The 17,329-nt window shown below is 32.8% G+C and overlaps 1 protein-coding gene across 2 annotated transcripts in view; it reads left to right on the top strand.

Annotated features, from left to right (window-relative positions):
- LOC131662996 (beta-arrestin-1) overlaps window positions 1-17,329 on the top strand; it is a 254,472-nt gene that overhangs the window by 74,280 nt on the left and 162,863 nt on the right. For both annotated transcript variants that reach the window (XM_058933047.1, XM_058933045.1), the window contains exon 3: window positions 10,575-11,490. In XM_058933047.1, the coding sequence (XP_058789030.1) occupies window positions 10,664-11,490 (827 nt within the window). In that variant the 5' untranslated portion in view covers window positions 10,575-10,663. The remainder of the gene's footprint in view (window positions 1-10,574; window positions 11,491-17,329) is intronic.

The raw sequence follows: 17,329 nt of genomic DNA, 5'->3' as shown, positions 1-17,329 counted from the left end.
AAAAATGCACTTTTTGGACTCGGATTTTTTTTTCAAACCTAATTTCAGCAATGTTCCAAATGTCTAGGCAACTTCTAATACAGATAAAAGGTGTTCCCGATACTTGCACTTCAAAAATATGCAGCGAAACATTTCGATATATAGTGTTATCCAATTCAAAATGGCGTCCGAACGCCAAATTTTTGTTTTAAATTTCACAGATTCTTTTCTCGAAAACTATAGACTTTCATAAAAATTTCCTAAGAATAAAAATGTTTTAGATTTAGTCAAAGAATATACTCAATTTTTTTCAGATTGATCCGGTACGATTTTGGATTTTTCAAAAAGTCAAAAAATCGAAATTTCGAAAAACGTCCTTAAAAAATCTGAAAAAAATTGAGATCATTCTTTGATGAATTCTAAAACATTTTTGTTCTTTCCAAAATTTTATAAAAGTTTATAGTTTTTGAGATAAAATTCTGTAAAAATTTTTTGTCGTAAACGTCCCTTTGCCTTTATTCATAATAAAGTTTCCCGATTCTTACCGCGAAGAGGTGGACGATTAAGAGAATCGTGTTTTCTTTTTTCTTTTAATATTTTTTTTTGTTTTTTTTAATGTTATTTATTTTGTTTATTTTTTAATTTTATATTTTTTAGAGAAAAAAACGCTAATCATTAGTATGATTCTTTTCAAAGCATGGTTGACAATAATACGAGGAACACGTATTACAAAATTTTCTTGTTCGTGTCTTGCAGGTTTCAATACTACACTTTCTTGGCAAGAAATTTTTTTCTATTGTATGCTTACTTCGTTTTTTGGATTTGTTCAAATACGTTTTACTGCTTTGAAAAGAATCATACTAATGATTAGCGTTTTTTTCTCTAAAAAATATAAAATTAAAAAAAAACAATAAAAATATTAAAAAAAAAAAAAAACATGATTCTCTCAATCGTCCACCTCTTCGCGGTGAGAATCGGGAAACTTTATTATAAATAAAGGCAAAGGGACGTTTACGACAAAAAATTTTTACAGAATTTTATCTCAAAAACTATAAACTTTTATAAAATTTTGGAAAGAACAAAAATGTTTTAGAATTCATCAAAGAATGATTTCAATTTTTTTCAGATTTTTTAAGGACGCTTTTCGAAATTTCGATCTTTTGACTTTTTGAAAAATCCAAAATCGTACCGGATCAATCTGAAAAAAATTGAGTATATTCTTTGACTAAATCTAAAACATTTTTATTCTTAGGAAATTTTTATGAAAGTCTATAGTTTTCGAGAAAAGAATCTGTGAAATTTAAAACAAAAATTTGGCGTTCGGACGCCATTTTGAATTGGATAACACTATATATCGAAATGTTTCGCTGCATATTTTTGAAGTGCAAGTATCAGGAACACCTTTTATCTGTATTAGAAGTTGCCTAGACATTCGGAACATTGCTGAAATTAGGTTTGAAAAAAAAATCCGAGTCCAAAAAGTGCATTTTTTTTTATATTTGTTGAAAAATAATAGGTTAAACGTTATTCTTCGGAATTTTCGAAACCGCTAATCGAACGAGCGACCTCAAAAACATAAGCATATGTGCCTTGAGTTCAAAGTCCCTCGTTTATTTTAAAATGATGCGCGGTCAAAGTCAACGTTAAAATTTTGTGCGTTTGGGACTTAATGGGTTAATAAAATTAGTAAGTAACTAGTATTTATAACTGAATGGGCTTACAAACAATGATAACAAGATACATTTTTTGTATTCGACGTTTGTGACAGAGGAATTTGCATTGTTTTCATTTTTAATGACTTTGTACAGTATTGTGCTCACGATAATCACTGTGATAATCACTGAGTGTTTACGTGATTTGATTTACTTGACTTTCATGAATGTATACATATAGCAGAGAATACTTATGGAAATTCAGTCTCTTATCAGCTTTAATGAGTGAAATATCAATGTGTCCAATCTAGTCAGTAAATTATGCATGTATTTTTTTTCATTAAAAATTGCGAAAAAAAGAAACTTAAGCATTGAAGAGCGATCTGAGATAGTAGCCTTACATAAAGTGAATAAAAGTAATAATGAAATTTCCAAAATTTTGAATATTCCAAGAAGAACAGTTGATTGTAACATTAAAAAATTCATAACTCAAGGAAATATCAAAAACAAAAAAATTTTAGGAAGGCCTAGGAAAACTACGAGCGCTACTGATGAACACATTTGTAGTACAAGTACACATAATCCAAGACTCACGGCACCCGAACTTGCTGTTGAAACTTAAAAAGCGTATGATGTTAAACTTAGTGTTACTACGATAAAGAGACGACTTCATGAAGATGGACTGTACGGTCGAATAGCAATTAAAAAGCCTTTACTAAAACCGATTAATAAAAGAAACGATTGGCTTGGGCCAGAAAACATAAAATTTGGACCATTGATGATTGGAAAAAAGTTTTGTGGTCTGATGAGAGCAAATTCGAGGTTTTTGGTAGTAAACGCAGATGTTTTGTGCGGAGAAAAAAATAAGCAAAAACATTTAGAGAAAAATATGTGTGCTTCGGTTAAACATGGTGGCGGCTCAGTAATGGTATGGGGTTGTTTTGGTGGTTCTAAGGTTGGTGAATTTCTTAAAATTGATGGCAAGTTGAAAAAAGAAGGTTACAAAAAAATTCTTGAAAAAAATGTTGTATCTTGCGGAACAAGAATAATTGGTCGCAAATTTATGTTCCAACAAGATAACGACCCAAAGCATACTTTAAAGTTATGTAAAAGTTATCTTGCTTAATTGGAGAAGAAAAAAAAATTAGTTGTGATGGAATGGCCACCGTACTCTCCTGATCTTAACCCTATCGAACTGTTGTGGGATGATCTAGATAAAGCTGTAAGGAAGATAGGACCTACTTCCCAGAAGGATCTTTAGAATATCTTAGAAAATAAGTGGAAAAAAATAAGTGCAGAAACTTTAGAGAAACTTGTAGCACGAATGCCTCGAATTTGTAAAGTAGTTATAACAAACAAAGGTGGACATTTCGATGAAAAAAACGTTTAAATAATTAGTATTGTTTCGTTTTTGTTTACAACTGAAATTGATATTCAGATTGTGATAATATATTAATTACAAGCGTAATTAGTATTATAAAAAATGAAATTATTATTGTTATGTTATTATTGAAACGTTGTAATAAATAAAATTTGTAGAAAAATTGTAACCAAATTATGTTAATCTATTCTGAGTAAGTAATAAATTATGGTTCAATAAATGTATCTTGTTATCATTGTTTGTAAGCCCATTCAGTTATAAATACTAGTTACTTACTAATTTTATTTAATATATGTAATTTCAGTTTTTTTTCTAGCAAAATTTCAATTCTAAAAAACGTGAAAAAAAAATTTTTTTTTTAAATTCTGAGTGGCGCATTTGATAGGTCTTGCAAAACACTACATTTTTTCTTCTGAGAGTTTTTTCTTTAGAGTTGAAAATAAAAAAAATACAGCCCATTTTTTGAAAATCTTTGTTTTTGTATAAAACACCATATAGCTCATAAAAAATAAAGGTAAAAAAATTTTCCGGATATGGATTTTGTAGCTTTTTGAAAGCTCTATCGAATGGCTTATACAGTTTTTCCATCGTAAAATCCGTTATATAAATAAATCGGGGTCGAAGTTGATGTGAAAAAATTAAAAAAAAAAACAATTTGTTTATGACGTCACAAGTTGTACAAAAAACAAATAAAATCAATTATGTTTTACAATATTTGAAAGGTCTTGGCAAGACCTTTCAAATGAGACCCCGCAGGATTTTCTAGCTCTTATAGAAACTGAGCCATAAAACTCTAAAGTTTTGATGATTTCAGCAAGGGGATGGCAAATCTTTATGGACAGTAGTGTAGGACCGTTACAACGTACGGTATCGTTTCCAAAATCATATTATACTTTTCAGGTTATTTGAGTCAGACAACTTTGCCGTTTACTACGACTCTTGTAAAATACACATTCAGACGACTTGTACAACGAACGTAGGACCCCGTTTGACAACTTATCCAGGAGATAACTGAAGCCTAGAATTAGAAAAATAGCATGATTATTACTTTTGAAATAGGATTTGTAATTATGAGGGTCATGAATTATCATCATTTGTCGAAAATTTTCGATAGCATGCCAAGGTTGGAGCCGCTATATTGGAGCTGTCATCTTAGATTTTTAAAAAGGCCACCGTTCTATAAAAACTATACAGGGTGTCCAAAGAGTAATGAAACAACCTAAAAATTGGCCTGGTAAACTATTATTTTGAAAAGGTCAAGGGTATTTTATGGGTAGCATTTCACAAGGAATCGATTGGTGATCTTGTTTTTCTAAGGTTCACGTCAACTCCAAGGTCAATTTTGTTTTTTTAAATGGAAACCCATATTATGAATAACGGCAATCGAAAGAGCGGGAAAATTTACTTTCAAAAATGTATTTATGTTATGACCCATAGAATTATTCCATACGGTCAATAATTCATAGGGTTATTAGGTCATTGGGTCATGACGATCCCAGCCTCTAGTTTTGAAAACGGCAATCAAGAGAGCGGGAAATGTTAGTTTTAATATTGTATGTACTGAGACTTTGGGTCAACGAAGATATTTAAGATTAGCTGATGTTTTTATATTTTTTCTATATTTTAGTTATTTATTTAAGCAAATTCATACCCAGTTAGGATTGTTTTGCTAATTTTTTAGGTTTGATCCAAATATGGGCTGGGTACACTTGATCTTCAAGATCGCATTAGTTTTGTACTTAGCGTTACCCAAGAACAATAACGTGGACGTTGTAAAATTTGTTCCCTTTGGGATGCTTAATTTGCGTGAGGCTCTTTACACCTCACGATAAAGATGTTAGATTTGTATGAGTTCCTCAGAGTCTAACTTTAAAATATTAATATCGATTACCATATTCTCTCTAACGCCTTGTTTACAGATTTCATTCATTCAATATCTCTCATAAATAAAAAAAATATATTTTATTCAAAAAATAAAAATTAGAAAGTAAGAACCAAAAATTTAATAAAATATTATATAAATAAATAGATAAATATTACTGGACTGAATAGTCACTACTCGAAACTTCAAAATTGCCACTTGGTACTAAAAGAAGTAACGAATTCCAATTTCTTTTGCCTTACAAATATTTTTATTAATTGTTAGTGTACTAATTTTCAAGTAAAATTGAGGTACATTTTTCAAATCTAATTTGCAAACTATGATTACCGATTTTTCCAAATTTCATTTGCGTTTGGAGTTCAACTATCTTGACTCAGAGTGGAAATAAAGTACTGTTTAGACGTTAAAGCCAAAAGGGAACGCCTCACTGAAAGAGAAAGAATTACATTTCGTATGAGAATAAGTTGGTGTCAAGTACGAAGATCTCTTAGAGCATTAAGGATGGCTTTCAATATCACATTCAGGTTAGAAAGAATTCCAATTCCGTTGTCGACCGTTCAAAATACTGTTCATAGATTTGCTAATTTCAGCCATTTACTGAAGATGCTCATAATTCCACCCGTAAAGCCTCTTAAGAATATGGATTCAATAAATCTTCAGTATGCAATATGCTCATAAAAGCCAAATCTATCCTTACATTGTAAAATTTGTTCGTAAATTGGATGAAGACGATTTCAATTGCCGTGTTGAATTTTGTGAAGATATGATGGTACATATAGATGATCCTATCTTTCCATAGCCTGAATAAACATAATTACAAATATTGGTCAGATGAAAATCCTCACTGGATGCGAGAAGATAAATCATAGTATTCGTATAAATTGAATTTTTGGACAGAAATCCTTAACAACTGAATCATCGGACCATTTTTCATTGATGATAACCTGAACAAAAAGTATAAAGCTTTGCTTCGAAACCAAATAATTTCTGTAATTAGAGAGATAGCTGGCGACAATTTCAAAGATATATAGTTTCAGCAGGACGGTACACCAGCTCACTGTGCAAGAGACGTTTGCGCTTACTTAGATGAGGTATTCTTTGATCGGTTGATAGGATGAAGAAGCACAATTGAATGGTTGGCCAAGTCACCTGATTTGACGCCTCTAGATTACTTTTACTGTGGTTATTTGACTGATAGAGTATTTAAAAGAAACTCAGAGATTTAGATGAATTACGACAAAGAATCGTAAATGAATCAGTCTTTTTCCCACTCAAATGATTCAAAATGGTGTTGATGCTTTTTATCATCACTTAGCCTATTGTCAAACGGTAAATGGGGAACAATTCAAGCAGTTAAAATAAAATGCTGTATTGATTAATGCCAGTCATCAAATACGAAAGAGAGGGGATCTATGTAAATCTAGCACTCGGAACGTAAGAGCAAGGAGCCTCATGTAAATGAAGCACCCCGAACGTGAGAGGTGACTCACGTAAATTAAGCACCCCAAAGGGAACAGATTTTACTACGTCCACATGATTGTTCCTGGGTAATGCTAAATGTAAAACTAATGACCTTGAAAGTCATGTATACCCAGCTCATACTTGGATCAAACCTAAAAACCGTAAGTTAATCTTGAACGTCTTCGTTGACCCAAAACTTCAGTACAATGTTAAACGTAAAATTTCACATTCTCTCTATTACCATTTTCAAAACTCGAGGATATGATCCCCATAACACAGGCCTGCAAAATAGAGAGTCGTCACTGTTCTTTTACAACTTACGGTCATTTCCGAAGTAATTTTTGGCGTAGAATTAGAATCCGTCGTCAGAATTGCTTCATCACGTCAGGTTTTTGAGTAATCGTCCCCTAAAGGTCGAAAAAACACGTTTTTTGGCCATATTCAAGGCTTGATTACATCGTGAGTTTATATTCTTTTCAAAAACGATTGACGGCATCTTAAAGACGCACTCTTACCCTTTAAAACCCATTTTTCAAATTTAAGATATCATTTTTTTTCATCAAGATATCATCAATTGAAGTTTGCCATTTTTGAGGTTTCACCATGAGCTTAAAAGTTCGGCCAATTTTCCTGGAAGAATACGATATATTTCTTAGTTTTTTTTTTATAATGATTCTAGTATCATTATCCAAAAAATACTTGGATTTTTTGCAAAACCTTGCAGGCCTGTGTAATCAATGACTCTGTGATCCTATGATCCAACGATCCTATGACCTAAAATCTAAATACATTTTTAATGTAAAATTTCCTGATCTTTCGATTGTCGTTGTCCAAAATAGGGGAATCTATTTAAAAAAAATAAAGTTGACCTTGAAATATCATTGAAGGACATGCTCAAGGTCAACCTCAAAGTCACTAATCGACTCCTCTTCAAAACTTACCCATAGAATGTCTTGACCTTTACAAAATAATAGTTTACTAGGTGAATTTTTTGGGGTGTTTCGTTACTTCTTGAACATCCTGTATATGGATAGCTTAAAAATGAGACCTCAAACGACTTTGTACGTAGCGTCAAATTTTGGACAGTTTAATTGGACCATTTTAATTGAACCATTAGGTTTTCCCTGAAACTATGAGAGATAGCGCAATATTTTTCAAACAAAAGTTGCTCTACTACGACAGGGCCACATTCCCAATACCTTACCTTTGACGTTGCAGGTCACTTTTGTTTTCTTAAACCGGAACCCCTATTTTTGACCTCGGATTCAAAAAAGGCTGATTCACATTTTTATTATATGCAAGAGGCGTAAGGTCCTACATTTTTTTAGTTTAACCATCCATTTTATCCAATAAAAGTAATATTTACTGCATAGTGTCTGATATTTTTACTTTAATTATAAAATACTTTGACATATGTGTACCTTTAATTGTATGGTTTGGCATATCGAATCTTTTCATTTCCACAAAACAAATATTATTTTTTGCTTAGTTTATTCGCTTAAGTCACTGAATAACGATTTTGTGTTCATTGAAGCGAATTTTTTTATTACAATTTTTATTAAAAATTAAATCAAAAGCCTTTTGTTTCGGAGTATACCGAATTATTCTGTATGCGAACATATCAACATGATTACGATTTTTGTTCTAGCCCGAGGAAGTTATCGTAGAGTTGCAAGATTTTATGATGAACATTTTCCGTATGGAAGACACCCTAATCGTAAGGGTTCATGTGACAGGTTAACAAAAACATTTAGTTCGTACGCTAAGACATTATACTTACAATGAGAATGACGTTCGCATGATTGTGATATTGGCAATTATTCATGGGAATCCTCATATTAATAGTATACAGATCTAAAGAGATACTGGAATACCAAAACAATCTGTCTTTAGAATTTTGAGAAAACAAAAATTCCGACCATACGGGTATATCACTCTCACTCTAGCCATCACACCAGATGACATGAAAAGACGACTGTAGTTTTGTTGTTAAGCAAGACAAATGATTCAAAATAACAAGGCTTTTTTCCATAATGTTCTCTGACGAAGCTACATTCAAAAATGATAGGGAGCACAACAGGCTCAACTGTCATTACTAATCATTTGCAAATCCTCATTGGCATCGATAAGTAGATCATCTACATCATTGTGGCATCAATTGGACCTTATTTTTTCGAAGAAAATGTCAATGCAGAAAACTTTTCTCAATTTTTATAAAATAAACTAGATAGACTACTGCAAGAAGTTGATCTCCAAACAAGACTGAGAATGTGAATACAGTTAAATGGAGCTACTCCATATTTCCACAGAAATATTAGAGCTTCAATGGTAGATGGATCTGTCACGGTGGACCAGTGATTCAACCGCAATCTTCCGATTTCACATTTCCTGATTTGTTTTGAATTTTACTTAGTTAAATCCACTGAGAGTTCGCGAAAGATCAATAAAGAGGAGGAAGTAGGGTTAGTGCTATAAATTGACAAGGGTACTTTAATTTCTATTATATTTAGAAATTTAATTAACGTATGATAAATGAACAACGCCGACGCTCGTCAAGGGCATAAAAAACTCTAGTCATAAGTAAGGAAAAAGCCCAAGGCGAACGTTAAAACAATATATATGAAAAAACTATAATATAATTAATCACAAACCTTAATACATTTACACACGGCGCAACACATTCACACACATATTGACGAAACGCAGAGAGCTCTCGGATGATGTGCGCAGATACTACGATGCTACAGCGAATGTGGAAGAGCGCACCACTATGGTGACCACCTAAGGCGACCTCGACGTCTCGAGGACGGGGACAGCCCTCGCCGCCACGTGGAATTTTGGCACAGCAGCCGCGTGGAGGTAACGCTCTCGGGGACGCGCTAGGGCGTGACCCACTATACAGCCGCGTACTCCTGAGTCCAAAGCTTCACGGGCTCGCACTACACACACTCGTTCTAACACTCAACGAAGTATTAACGCACTGCACTGATCAAAGTGAACGCAGCTAGGGTAAGACAAGAGAAGAAACTGAGCCAAAACTTAACAATGCAGGACTGCGAAGCGACTCTCTCGCTATTTATCGACAAACTAACTGGCTGCGCCCTGTCAGAGAACGATGATTAGCTCTCTTTCTTTGTCGCCAAAAAAATTAAGGGAAAGTTTCGGGTGTTTGGGTCAGTCGAACCGCGCCAGACGTTATCGGCTTGCCATCGCAGAATGCTGCATCTGCTCGACACGTGTGGGCACCACGCCTGTACCCTTTTTGCCGAGTTTGTCTCGTGGTTAGATTTCAGAGATTAGTGCTCGTCGACCACACGGCACTTTCTTATTTACAAATTACCAATATAATGAGGTAAAGGAGAAACACTGCGTCTCTGAACATGATTTTTACTTATAGGAATACTTAAAGAAACTCGTTTATCAAGAGCAACCAACAACTCGAGAAGACATGATGTATAGTATCAAGATCGCATGACAGAACATACCTTAGGATGTACTACTTAGGACAGAAAATAACTTTCATCAGATAATCGAACTATGCATTCCAGAAGATGAAAATGTTTTTGAACACTTACTGTATTTCTCATGTAATTAACAATTCATTAATATAGTAAATAAATGTAATAATATAATAAATAAATCTAAAATACTTTATTTCCTTATCTTCTTCATTTATGACCTTGACTAAATCTTTTCGAATCCGGGGTAAAAAATGGGGGTTGCCATTTTAGAAAATAAAGTAGACCTTCAAATGACCTTGAACGTGACCTCCAAGGTCAAAGATAAGGTCATAAGGATTTGACCCCCTCAAAATTAGGATTTAAGAATTAAGATAATTAATTATACGTAGTTGACTATGTTTTGATCGAAACTTGTTGATTGAAAAACTATTTATCGATATTATTGTAAAACTAGCTTTATAGAAACATGTAAAAGAAACAAGTGAAAGTTACCGAGCAAGCGTATTAATACCTGCCGTATAGTATCCTATCTGAAGCCGAACTCATCTTACCGACATTTATTAAAAGCCAATAAACAACAATATACATAATTTTTTCTGTATTGAATCTCGAAAATCGGACTAATTTAACCAGACATTAATTAACTGAGGCAGGTTAAATCAATCAGAAAACGGGGCCAAGTTCAATCATTTCAAACATAAAATTATTTTAAAAGTTATTAATAATTAACCACACCAATAATTTTTGTTATGTTATAGGAAATACTACGTGAGATAGTAAATTCAGTCAATCAAAAAACAATAAGCTTATCTCTAGATCAATAAGGAAAGTGCTAAGAAACTGGACCATGGAAGTAAACGAGGATCGAGTTACGGTAATAGCGGCTCGTCAAGCAACCCGTGTATTTAAAAAATCTAGCGCTAATGGTAAAATCACAGTGTATCTTGGCAAACGCGATTTTGTTGACCATATAAGTCATGTTGATCCTATCGATGGTGTAGTATTGATCGATCCAGATTACGTGAAAGAACGCAAAGTTTTTGGTCATGTACTCGCTGCCTTCAAATACGGCCGCGAGGACCTGGATGTACTTGGTCTTACTTTTCGGAAGGATTTATATTTAGCAGCCAAACAAATCTATCCAGTGCAACAGCAATATGGTGGTGGCGCGCAAGGAAGTCATGAACTAACTCGATTGCAAGAGCGCTTGATTAAAAAACTCGGCGACAATGCCTATCCTTTTTATTTTGAATTGCCTCCTCACTGTCCAGCATCAGTCACACTGCAACCAGCCCCAGGTGACACAGGCAAGCCTTGTGGTGTTGATTACGAACTTAAGGCTTTCGTCGGGGAAAACCAAGATGACAAACCTCATAAGCGTAACAGTGTTCGTCTAGCTATTCGTAAAATTATGTATGCGCCATCCAAGCAGGGTGAGCAGCCTTCTACTGAGGTTAGCAAAGACTTTATGATGTCGCCAAGTAAGCTGCACCTTGAAGCTTCTCTTGACAAAGAGCTGTACCATCATGGTGAAAATATAGCTGTTAATGTACACATTGCTAACAATAGTAATCGTAGCGTTAAAAAAATCAAGGTTTCAGTACGGCAATTTGCTGATATTTGCCTATTTTCCACCGCTCAGTATAAATGCACCGTTGCTGAAATCGAAAGCGAGTAAGTATTACCAGTATAATTTTATCCGATTACGGTCATAGGAAACAACTTTCAATGGGCATACTTAGAAAAGGAAGCTTTTTATTAAAATACTTTTCAAATGTTATAAATTAATTTCAATCGACTGAATTTAAATCAATACCACAACATGTTCGTAGAAATTAAATGATTGTAATACTTTGTAATTATACCAAAACGAAAACTGAATTGAGTACTAAAACTTCAACGTCTTCAATTGTTACTATTTATGCAATAATTTAACTTACTATGAATTATTTTGTAAACGAAATAAAGAAAACATATAGAAACTAATAAGTAGATTAAAACTAGATGCATTATTTAAATTTGTAAAGGTTTATTTTTCGAGTGTTGATGAAATCAAAACTCATGAGTATGTTGATTTACAGTAATTGATCTTTTAAAAGATTATTTTTTTATTTTATTATTCAGTACAACTTCTATTATTCAGTACGACTTGTTAAATTATATTGAAAAAATGTAATAAAAAATATCAGTCGTTGAATGGATTTGATAACAACAAATTATATTTTTCCACTATGGAAGATACTATTAATTTCTAAAATTCTTTATGAATTTAAACATATGAAGTTAAAACTAATTGAAGAATTATTATGTGTATTAATATCATTATTTTTATTAAATTGACATACTAACTAATTATTATTTTCAATAGTCTTAGCTAACGTATTATTGAATAGTTTATCTTTTTGTTCATCACATAATTTTAAATTTAATGTTTATTTGATTAATTTTACAATTTAAAAAAAATAATATTATTTACGTAAGCTCTAGACTATTTCAATAGTATTTTAGTTATGAGTGTTCATTTGTGCCCATTTCGTCCTACTTGGTTGAATAATGCAAACAGTGTTATTCATTGAATTATTTATTGTTAAAAAAGCACTTGTATTAATAATGCCCATTGATTTTCGTTATCTTCTATATACAGGTCTAGGAACTGTGGTTTAAATGGAGTTATACTTATTTTAAATTAGCGCAGATCTCAAATCGAACGCTTGACAAAAATATTGAATTTGAATTGATTTTTTAGTGATGTAAAGCTCCCGAGGATCGAAAATCCTTCAAGAGCTTATATTTGCATTTGAACAATAGATGTAGTGAAGCAGTTCTTCTTTCAGAAAGTTTGTAATGCTTGATGCAATTTTTTTACAAATTTGAACATCCACTATTACCAAAGGGTCTGGATCTGTATGTACGACCGTGTACTTATTCAGTATTCTTTTTCAAATAAACTAATTTATATATATATATATATATATAAAATTTATAATCTTTTCTACGTATTTTATTATAATTTGATCATCATGTAGAACAATAAGATATTAAATTATGTTTTACAATATGAACTATATAACAATTCAATACATTTAAAAGCTAAATCTTCAAACTTTCGATACGTTAAAATGACCATACATTGAAAATTTGTCAGTAATTCAATGATAACATTATTTAAAGCTTTTATGAGCTTGTTTCAAATCCGATCTAACATTCGAGGAATACTTCACACTAGTTAATATTTCGTACATAAAATTTAATTATAACTTTTAGATAATTTATTATGATTACTTCAACACCAACAGCAATCAAACTAAAGTATTAAAGAAATAAAAATCAAATAAAATTATCAATATTTACTTTCTCGCACCTAGTGGACTAATTGCTGAGTAATTAAATGAAATCACTTCTATATCAAAGTGTCTATTGTTAAAGTATTGCCAAAGACTGAGTCTATTATAATGATTGAGTTTTTTTATCTATTTCCTCATGTCAAGGTGTAATAAATACAAAAAAAAGAAGTTGAAAAAGTTATAAAAATATTAAGTCTCATAATATCATACCACACGTTTATACATTTTATCTGTATTTCAAAATATGGCTTATAATTTTGAAGGAAGATGATTTCTATCATCCGCGGTCGTCCACATAAATCATTTAAAAACTGGTTTCAGGAAGCGCGGATGCTTTCACATTTAGATAACATATCATTAGTGTGTACTAATCGCTGGCGAAACTAACATCAGGATAAGAATCGATAACAGGTCGAAATAAGGCGACACTCGCTTAATTGAACAGCGCTTTATTTGCAGAATATTTATACACATAAGTATTACAAGTGACGTCATTCAATATAAATTGAATACAAACTGATGGTACGAAACATACAGCGCGTGCAAAATAGGTTATCGACAACACGCATTGTAATCTTTCCTCGTTAATTCACTGAAATGTAACCAACTGTTAGAAAATTCCTACAATATCATTAGTTTTTGAAAGTACTCAGTGTGGAAGTTGTATATATTTACTTATACAGGATGGAGAAAAGATGGAAATGCGTGAAAATTTTTTAGAAAAAGTAGACTTTTGTAAACTTCCATATTGTTTCTTTAGAAATTCTTTCGAATGCAGTATTGGTATTTTGGTCCAAATTTAGATTCCAACTTGAATATTTTTAATATAAATTCTTACTTATTATTGCAGATAATAACTCTACGGGACATTTAACGTTTGCATATGTTACGTAATATTGAAATAATTAATTTTTCGGGCCTGAAAATGGGCCTAAATTATTGAAAACTATGTACTTCCTGAAATGTTGCAAGTTTTATAAATATTAGTACTGTTTCTTTTGTCATTTGTTCCGTATTTCCGAATGGAGTTCTCAGGTTTTGAATCTAATGCTAAATATGGCTCTAAGTTGGACCATACATGAAAATTTCTGTCAAAAACTCCTATTTTTTATTTCAGAGTTTAATTCTATGTGAAATTCTACGTCAGAATATTATGTAATATTGAAATATTAATTTTCCGAGCCTGAAAAATATATTTAAAATGACGATCATATCGACATGTTAAACATATTCATGGAAAAACCAAATATTTTTTTGTTAAATAAGGTACAATATTTTGTCAATTTATTTAAAGAAAAACTACTTCATTTGAAATAATAAAAAATGTTGGCTCATTACAAATTTTAACTGCAAATATTCTAAACTGTCATACTCTAGAAAAATCTATTGAGATTTTCTTAAAAATTTTATTACAATTTTGTACAATCCATAATTTTGCTCTACAGGGCAGTTCTGAATGAAAATTAAGTTTGAAATTCAATCGAGTAAATTTGGTGAGGAAATTATTTTTTCTTATAAAAAAACCAATCAATAACTAATTTTTTGCTGATTTTTATCGCAACCAAAAATCTTTATATAACACTACTATTAAGAGAATGAATATTTACGTTTAATTTATTCATAATATTTCGATCTCAGTATTCGTTACTCATGTTAATCTTGCATCAAACCTTCTCAGCATAACCAAAAACTTTATTATACAGATGAGGTGATAAATAAATAGGGAGCATAGTGGGAGCGCGACGCACTCGGTAGAGCTCTGAGATTTTTCGATAATTGTTAGGATAATAGTGTAGTGAACGCTAAGAAAAGTATACAAATTGATCGGAAAGGAGCGAGAAACAATCGGTGACAAGTTAAACCGACGAAAATAGATTAAAAAGGGCATAAACCGTTAGCTTGAACGAAAGGCATAATTCTGAAGTTAGAATGCCGGAAGTCGTGGGCAAACCAAAAGACCTGATCCCAACAGAGGTAAACCAACAACAAAAAATGAAGAGAGAGAGGCTGAGAAAAATATCAAAGACGAGAGCGCTGATAGAAAAAATGGGAGATATAAGACCGTTTATAATGACGAATGAAAAAAGCGAAAGCGATGGATTTAGGAACAGTGAAAAATTAACAAAAACACCGACGACGAGAAAAGGAACCACATCAGAGTGAGCCATAGAAAACGAGGATAAGGAGCAAGGAAAAAAGAGCATTAGGGATGTTGAAAGTGACGCGAGTGATCTTAAGCAAGAGGAAGAGAGTCAGTGTGAATTGGTCCGGAGAACGAACATGAGGTGAGAGATAGACGAGAGGACTCATGCAATGAGGGAGACATTTCCACGGAGCAATTGGTAGTGCAGGGACCGCACCTAACTGATGGCAAAATAGAAAGCATCATAAGACAAACAGAGGTAGCAAACAAAGAAGAAGAGAGGAATTACAAGGGAGAAAAGATGATAGAAATTATAGAAGGGTGCAAAATAGCACTGAAGCAGAATCATGACCAAAGCAATGCGCTATGCATTATAATTAAAAATTTACAGGAAAGGCTAGAGCAAGAGAAAAGGAACGACGAGCAACTGACGAAGACAATCAAAAAGCATATCGCAGATAGGTACGAGCAAGAAAGGTACGACGTAAAAACTAGTTTGGAAGAGCTGGAAGAGAAATTTAGCAAAATAGAGAAATAAAATGAAGAGTTAAGAGCAAAAATCGATAGGATGGAAAAGGCAGGAAAAACTATTGCAGACGACGAATACAGTGAGGGCAAGAAGACTGGGGACGAAGTACAAGTAAGAACAATAGAAAACGAAGAAATGGACGCGAGCGGACAGGATAATCACGGGGACGAAGTTACTATTGAAGGGAGCCAGGAAAAGAGATCGAATACACTAGCCAAAGGTGAATATGAATACGAATTAAGGGAAAGAAAAGCCCGGTAAACTAATATATTTATGAAAAGAGTGAGAACCTGCAGAAATGCACTGAGGGAAGAAATGTTGAAGCTATTCTACAACGCCAGAGGCGAAAGAGTAGGAATAAGAAAAATAACGCCACTCAACGGAGGAATTATAATAACACTAAGTAGCCTGCAAAATAAAATGAAAATCATAGAATACAAAACAGTCTTTAAAGATATGAGAATATGGATGGAAGAAGAGCGAACACACAGAGAACTAGAAGTACAGGAATGGATAAATGCAATAGCACGAAGAGAGCAAAAAAAAGGAAAAGGAGCGCGCGCAGGATATCTAAAATATGAATCGAGGATATGAAACGAGAGGCAAGGTAACTTACAAGTAGTGCAACCAGGACAAAGGATGTTTTTTAGGCAGGACCAAAAAGCGGACAAAAATAAACAACAGCGGGCAGAGAGTAGTGAGCAACAGCGAGCAGAAGGAGACGAACAGCAGTACAATATTAAACGAGCTGTGGGAAAAAAGTGAAATAATTGAGGGATGGGAGATAACCAGAATCAATCCGATCTACAAGGCAGGAGAGGAAGACGAAGCAAAAAATTATAGGGGCCTTTCCGTATTAGATGCCGGGTATAAACTACTGATTAAAATAATGGCAAATAGAATTAAAAAATTAGACGAAAAAAATAAAATATTTAGAGAAAGCCAAGCGGGATTTAGGAGTATTTTTAAATAGTATAATTAAGAACATATTAAATAGAAAGGAAGGGTCTTTGTACTCAGCGTTCATCGATTACAAAACCGTATTCGACAGGTAAATAGAGAGAAAATGTATGAGAAAATAAAGGAGGTGGGAATAAACGATTAACGAAATTATCACAAAACAAGGAATAGCGAAGGGATTTAGAACAACTAAAGGAGTAAAACAAGGCTGCCCGATAAGCCCTATTTTATTCTGTTTGAATCTAGACGACATCGACGTAATATGGAAGCGAAAGAAAATAGGGGGTACGATTTTGGGGGGAGGAATGAAATATACTGTTTAAAATTTGCAGACGATATCGTGATAATGGCAAAAAAAGAGAAGAGTTAGGAGAGAAATTGAGGGAGCTAGTAAAGTATAGCGATCGGAATGAAATTCAGGTAAACACAAGCAAAACCAAGATATTAATCTGCACGAGAAGGAGAGTGAAAAAGAATGAAAAATTTGTATACAAGGGTGCGGAATTAGAAATAGTTAAAGAATTTAAATATTTAGGA

This window comes from Phymastichus coffea, unplaced genomic scaffold (assembly GCF_024137745.1).
Source record: "Phymastichus coffea isolate CEN01 unplaced genomic scaffold, Cenicafe_Pcof_1.1 PCOF00029, whole genome shotgun sequence".
Taxonomy (NCBI): domain Eukaryota; kingdom Metazoa; phylum Arthropoda; class Insecta; order Hymenoptera; family Eulophidae; genus Phymastichus; species Phymastichus coffea.
Note: the sequence above shows the minus strand (reverse complement) of the source record. Positions and strands in the feature narration are given on the sequence as shown.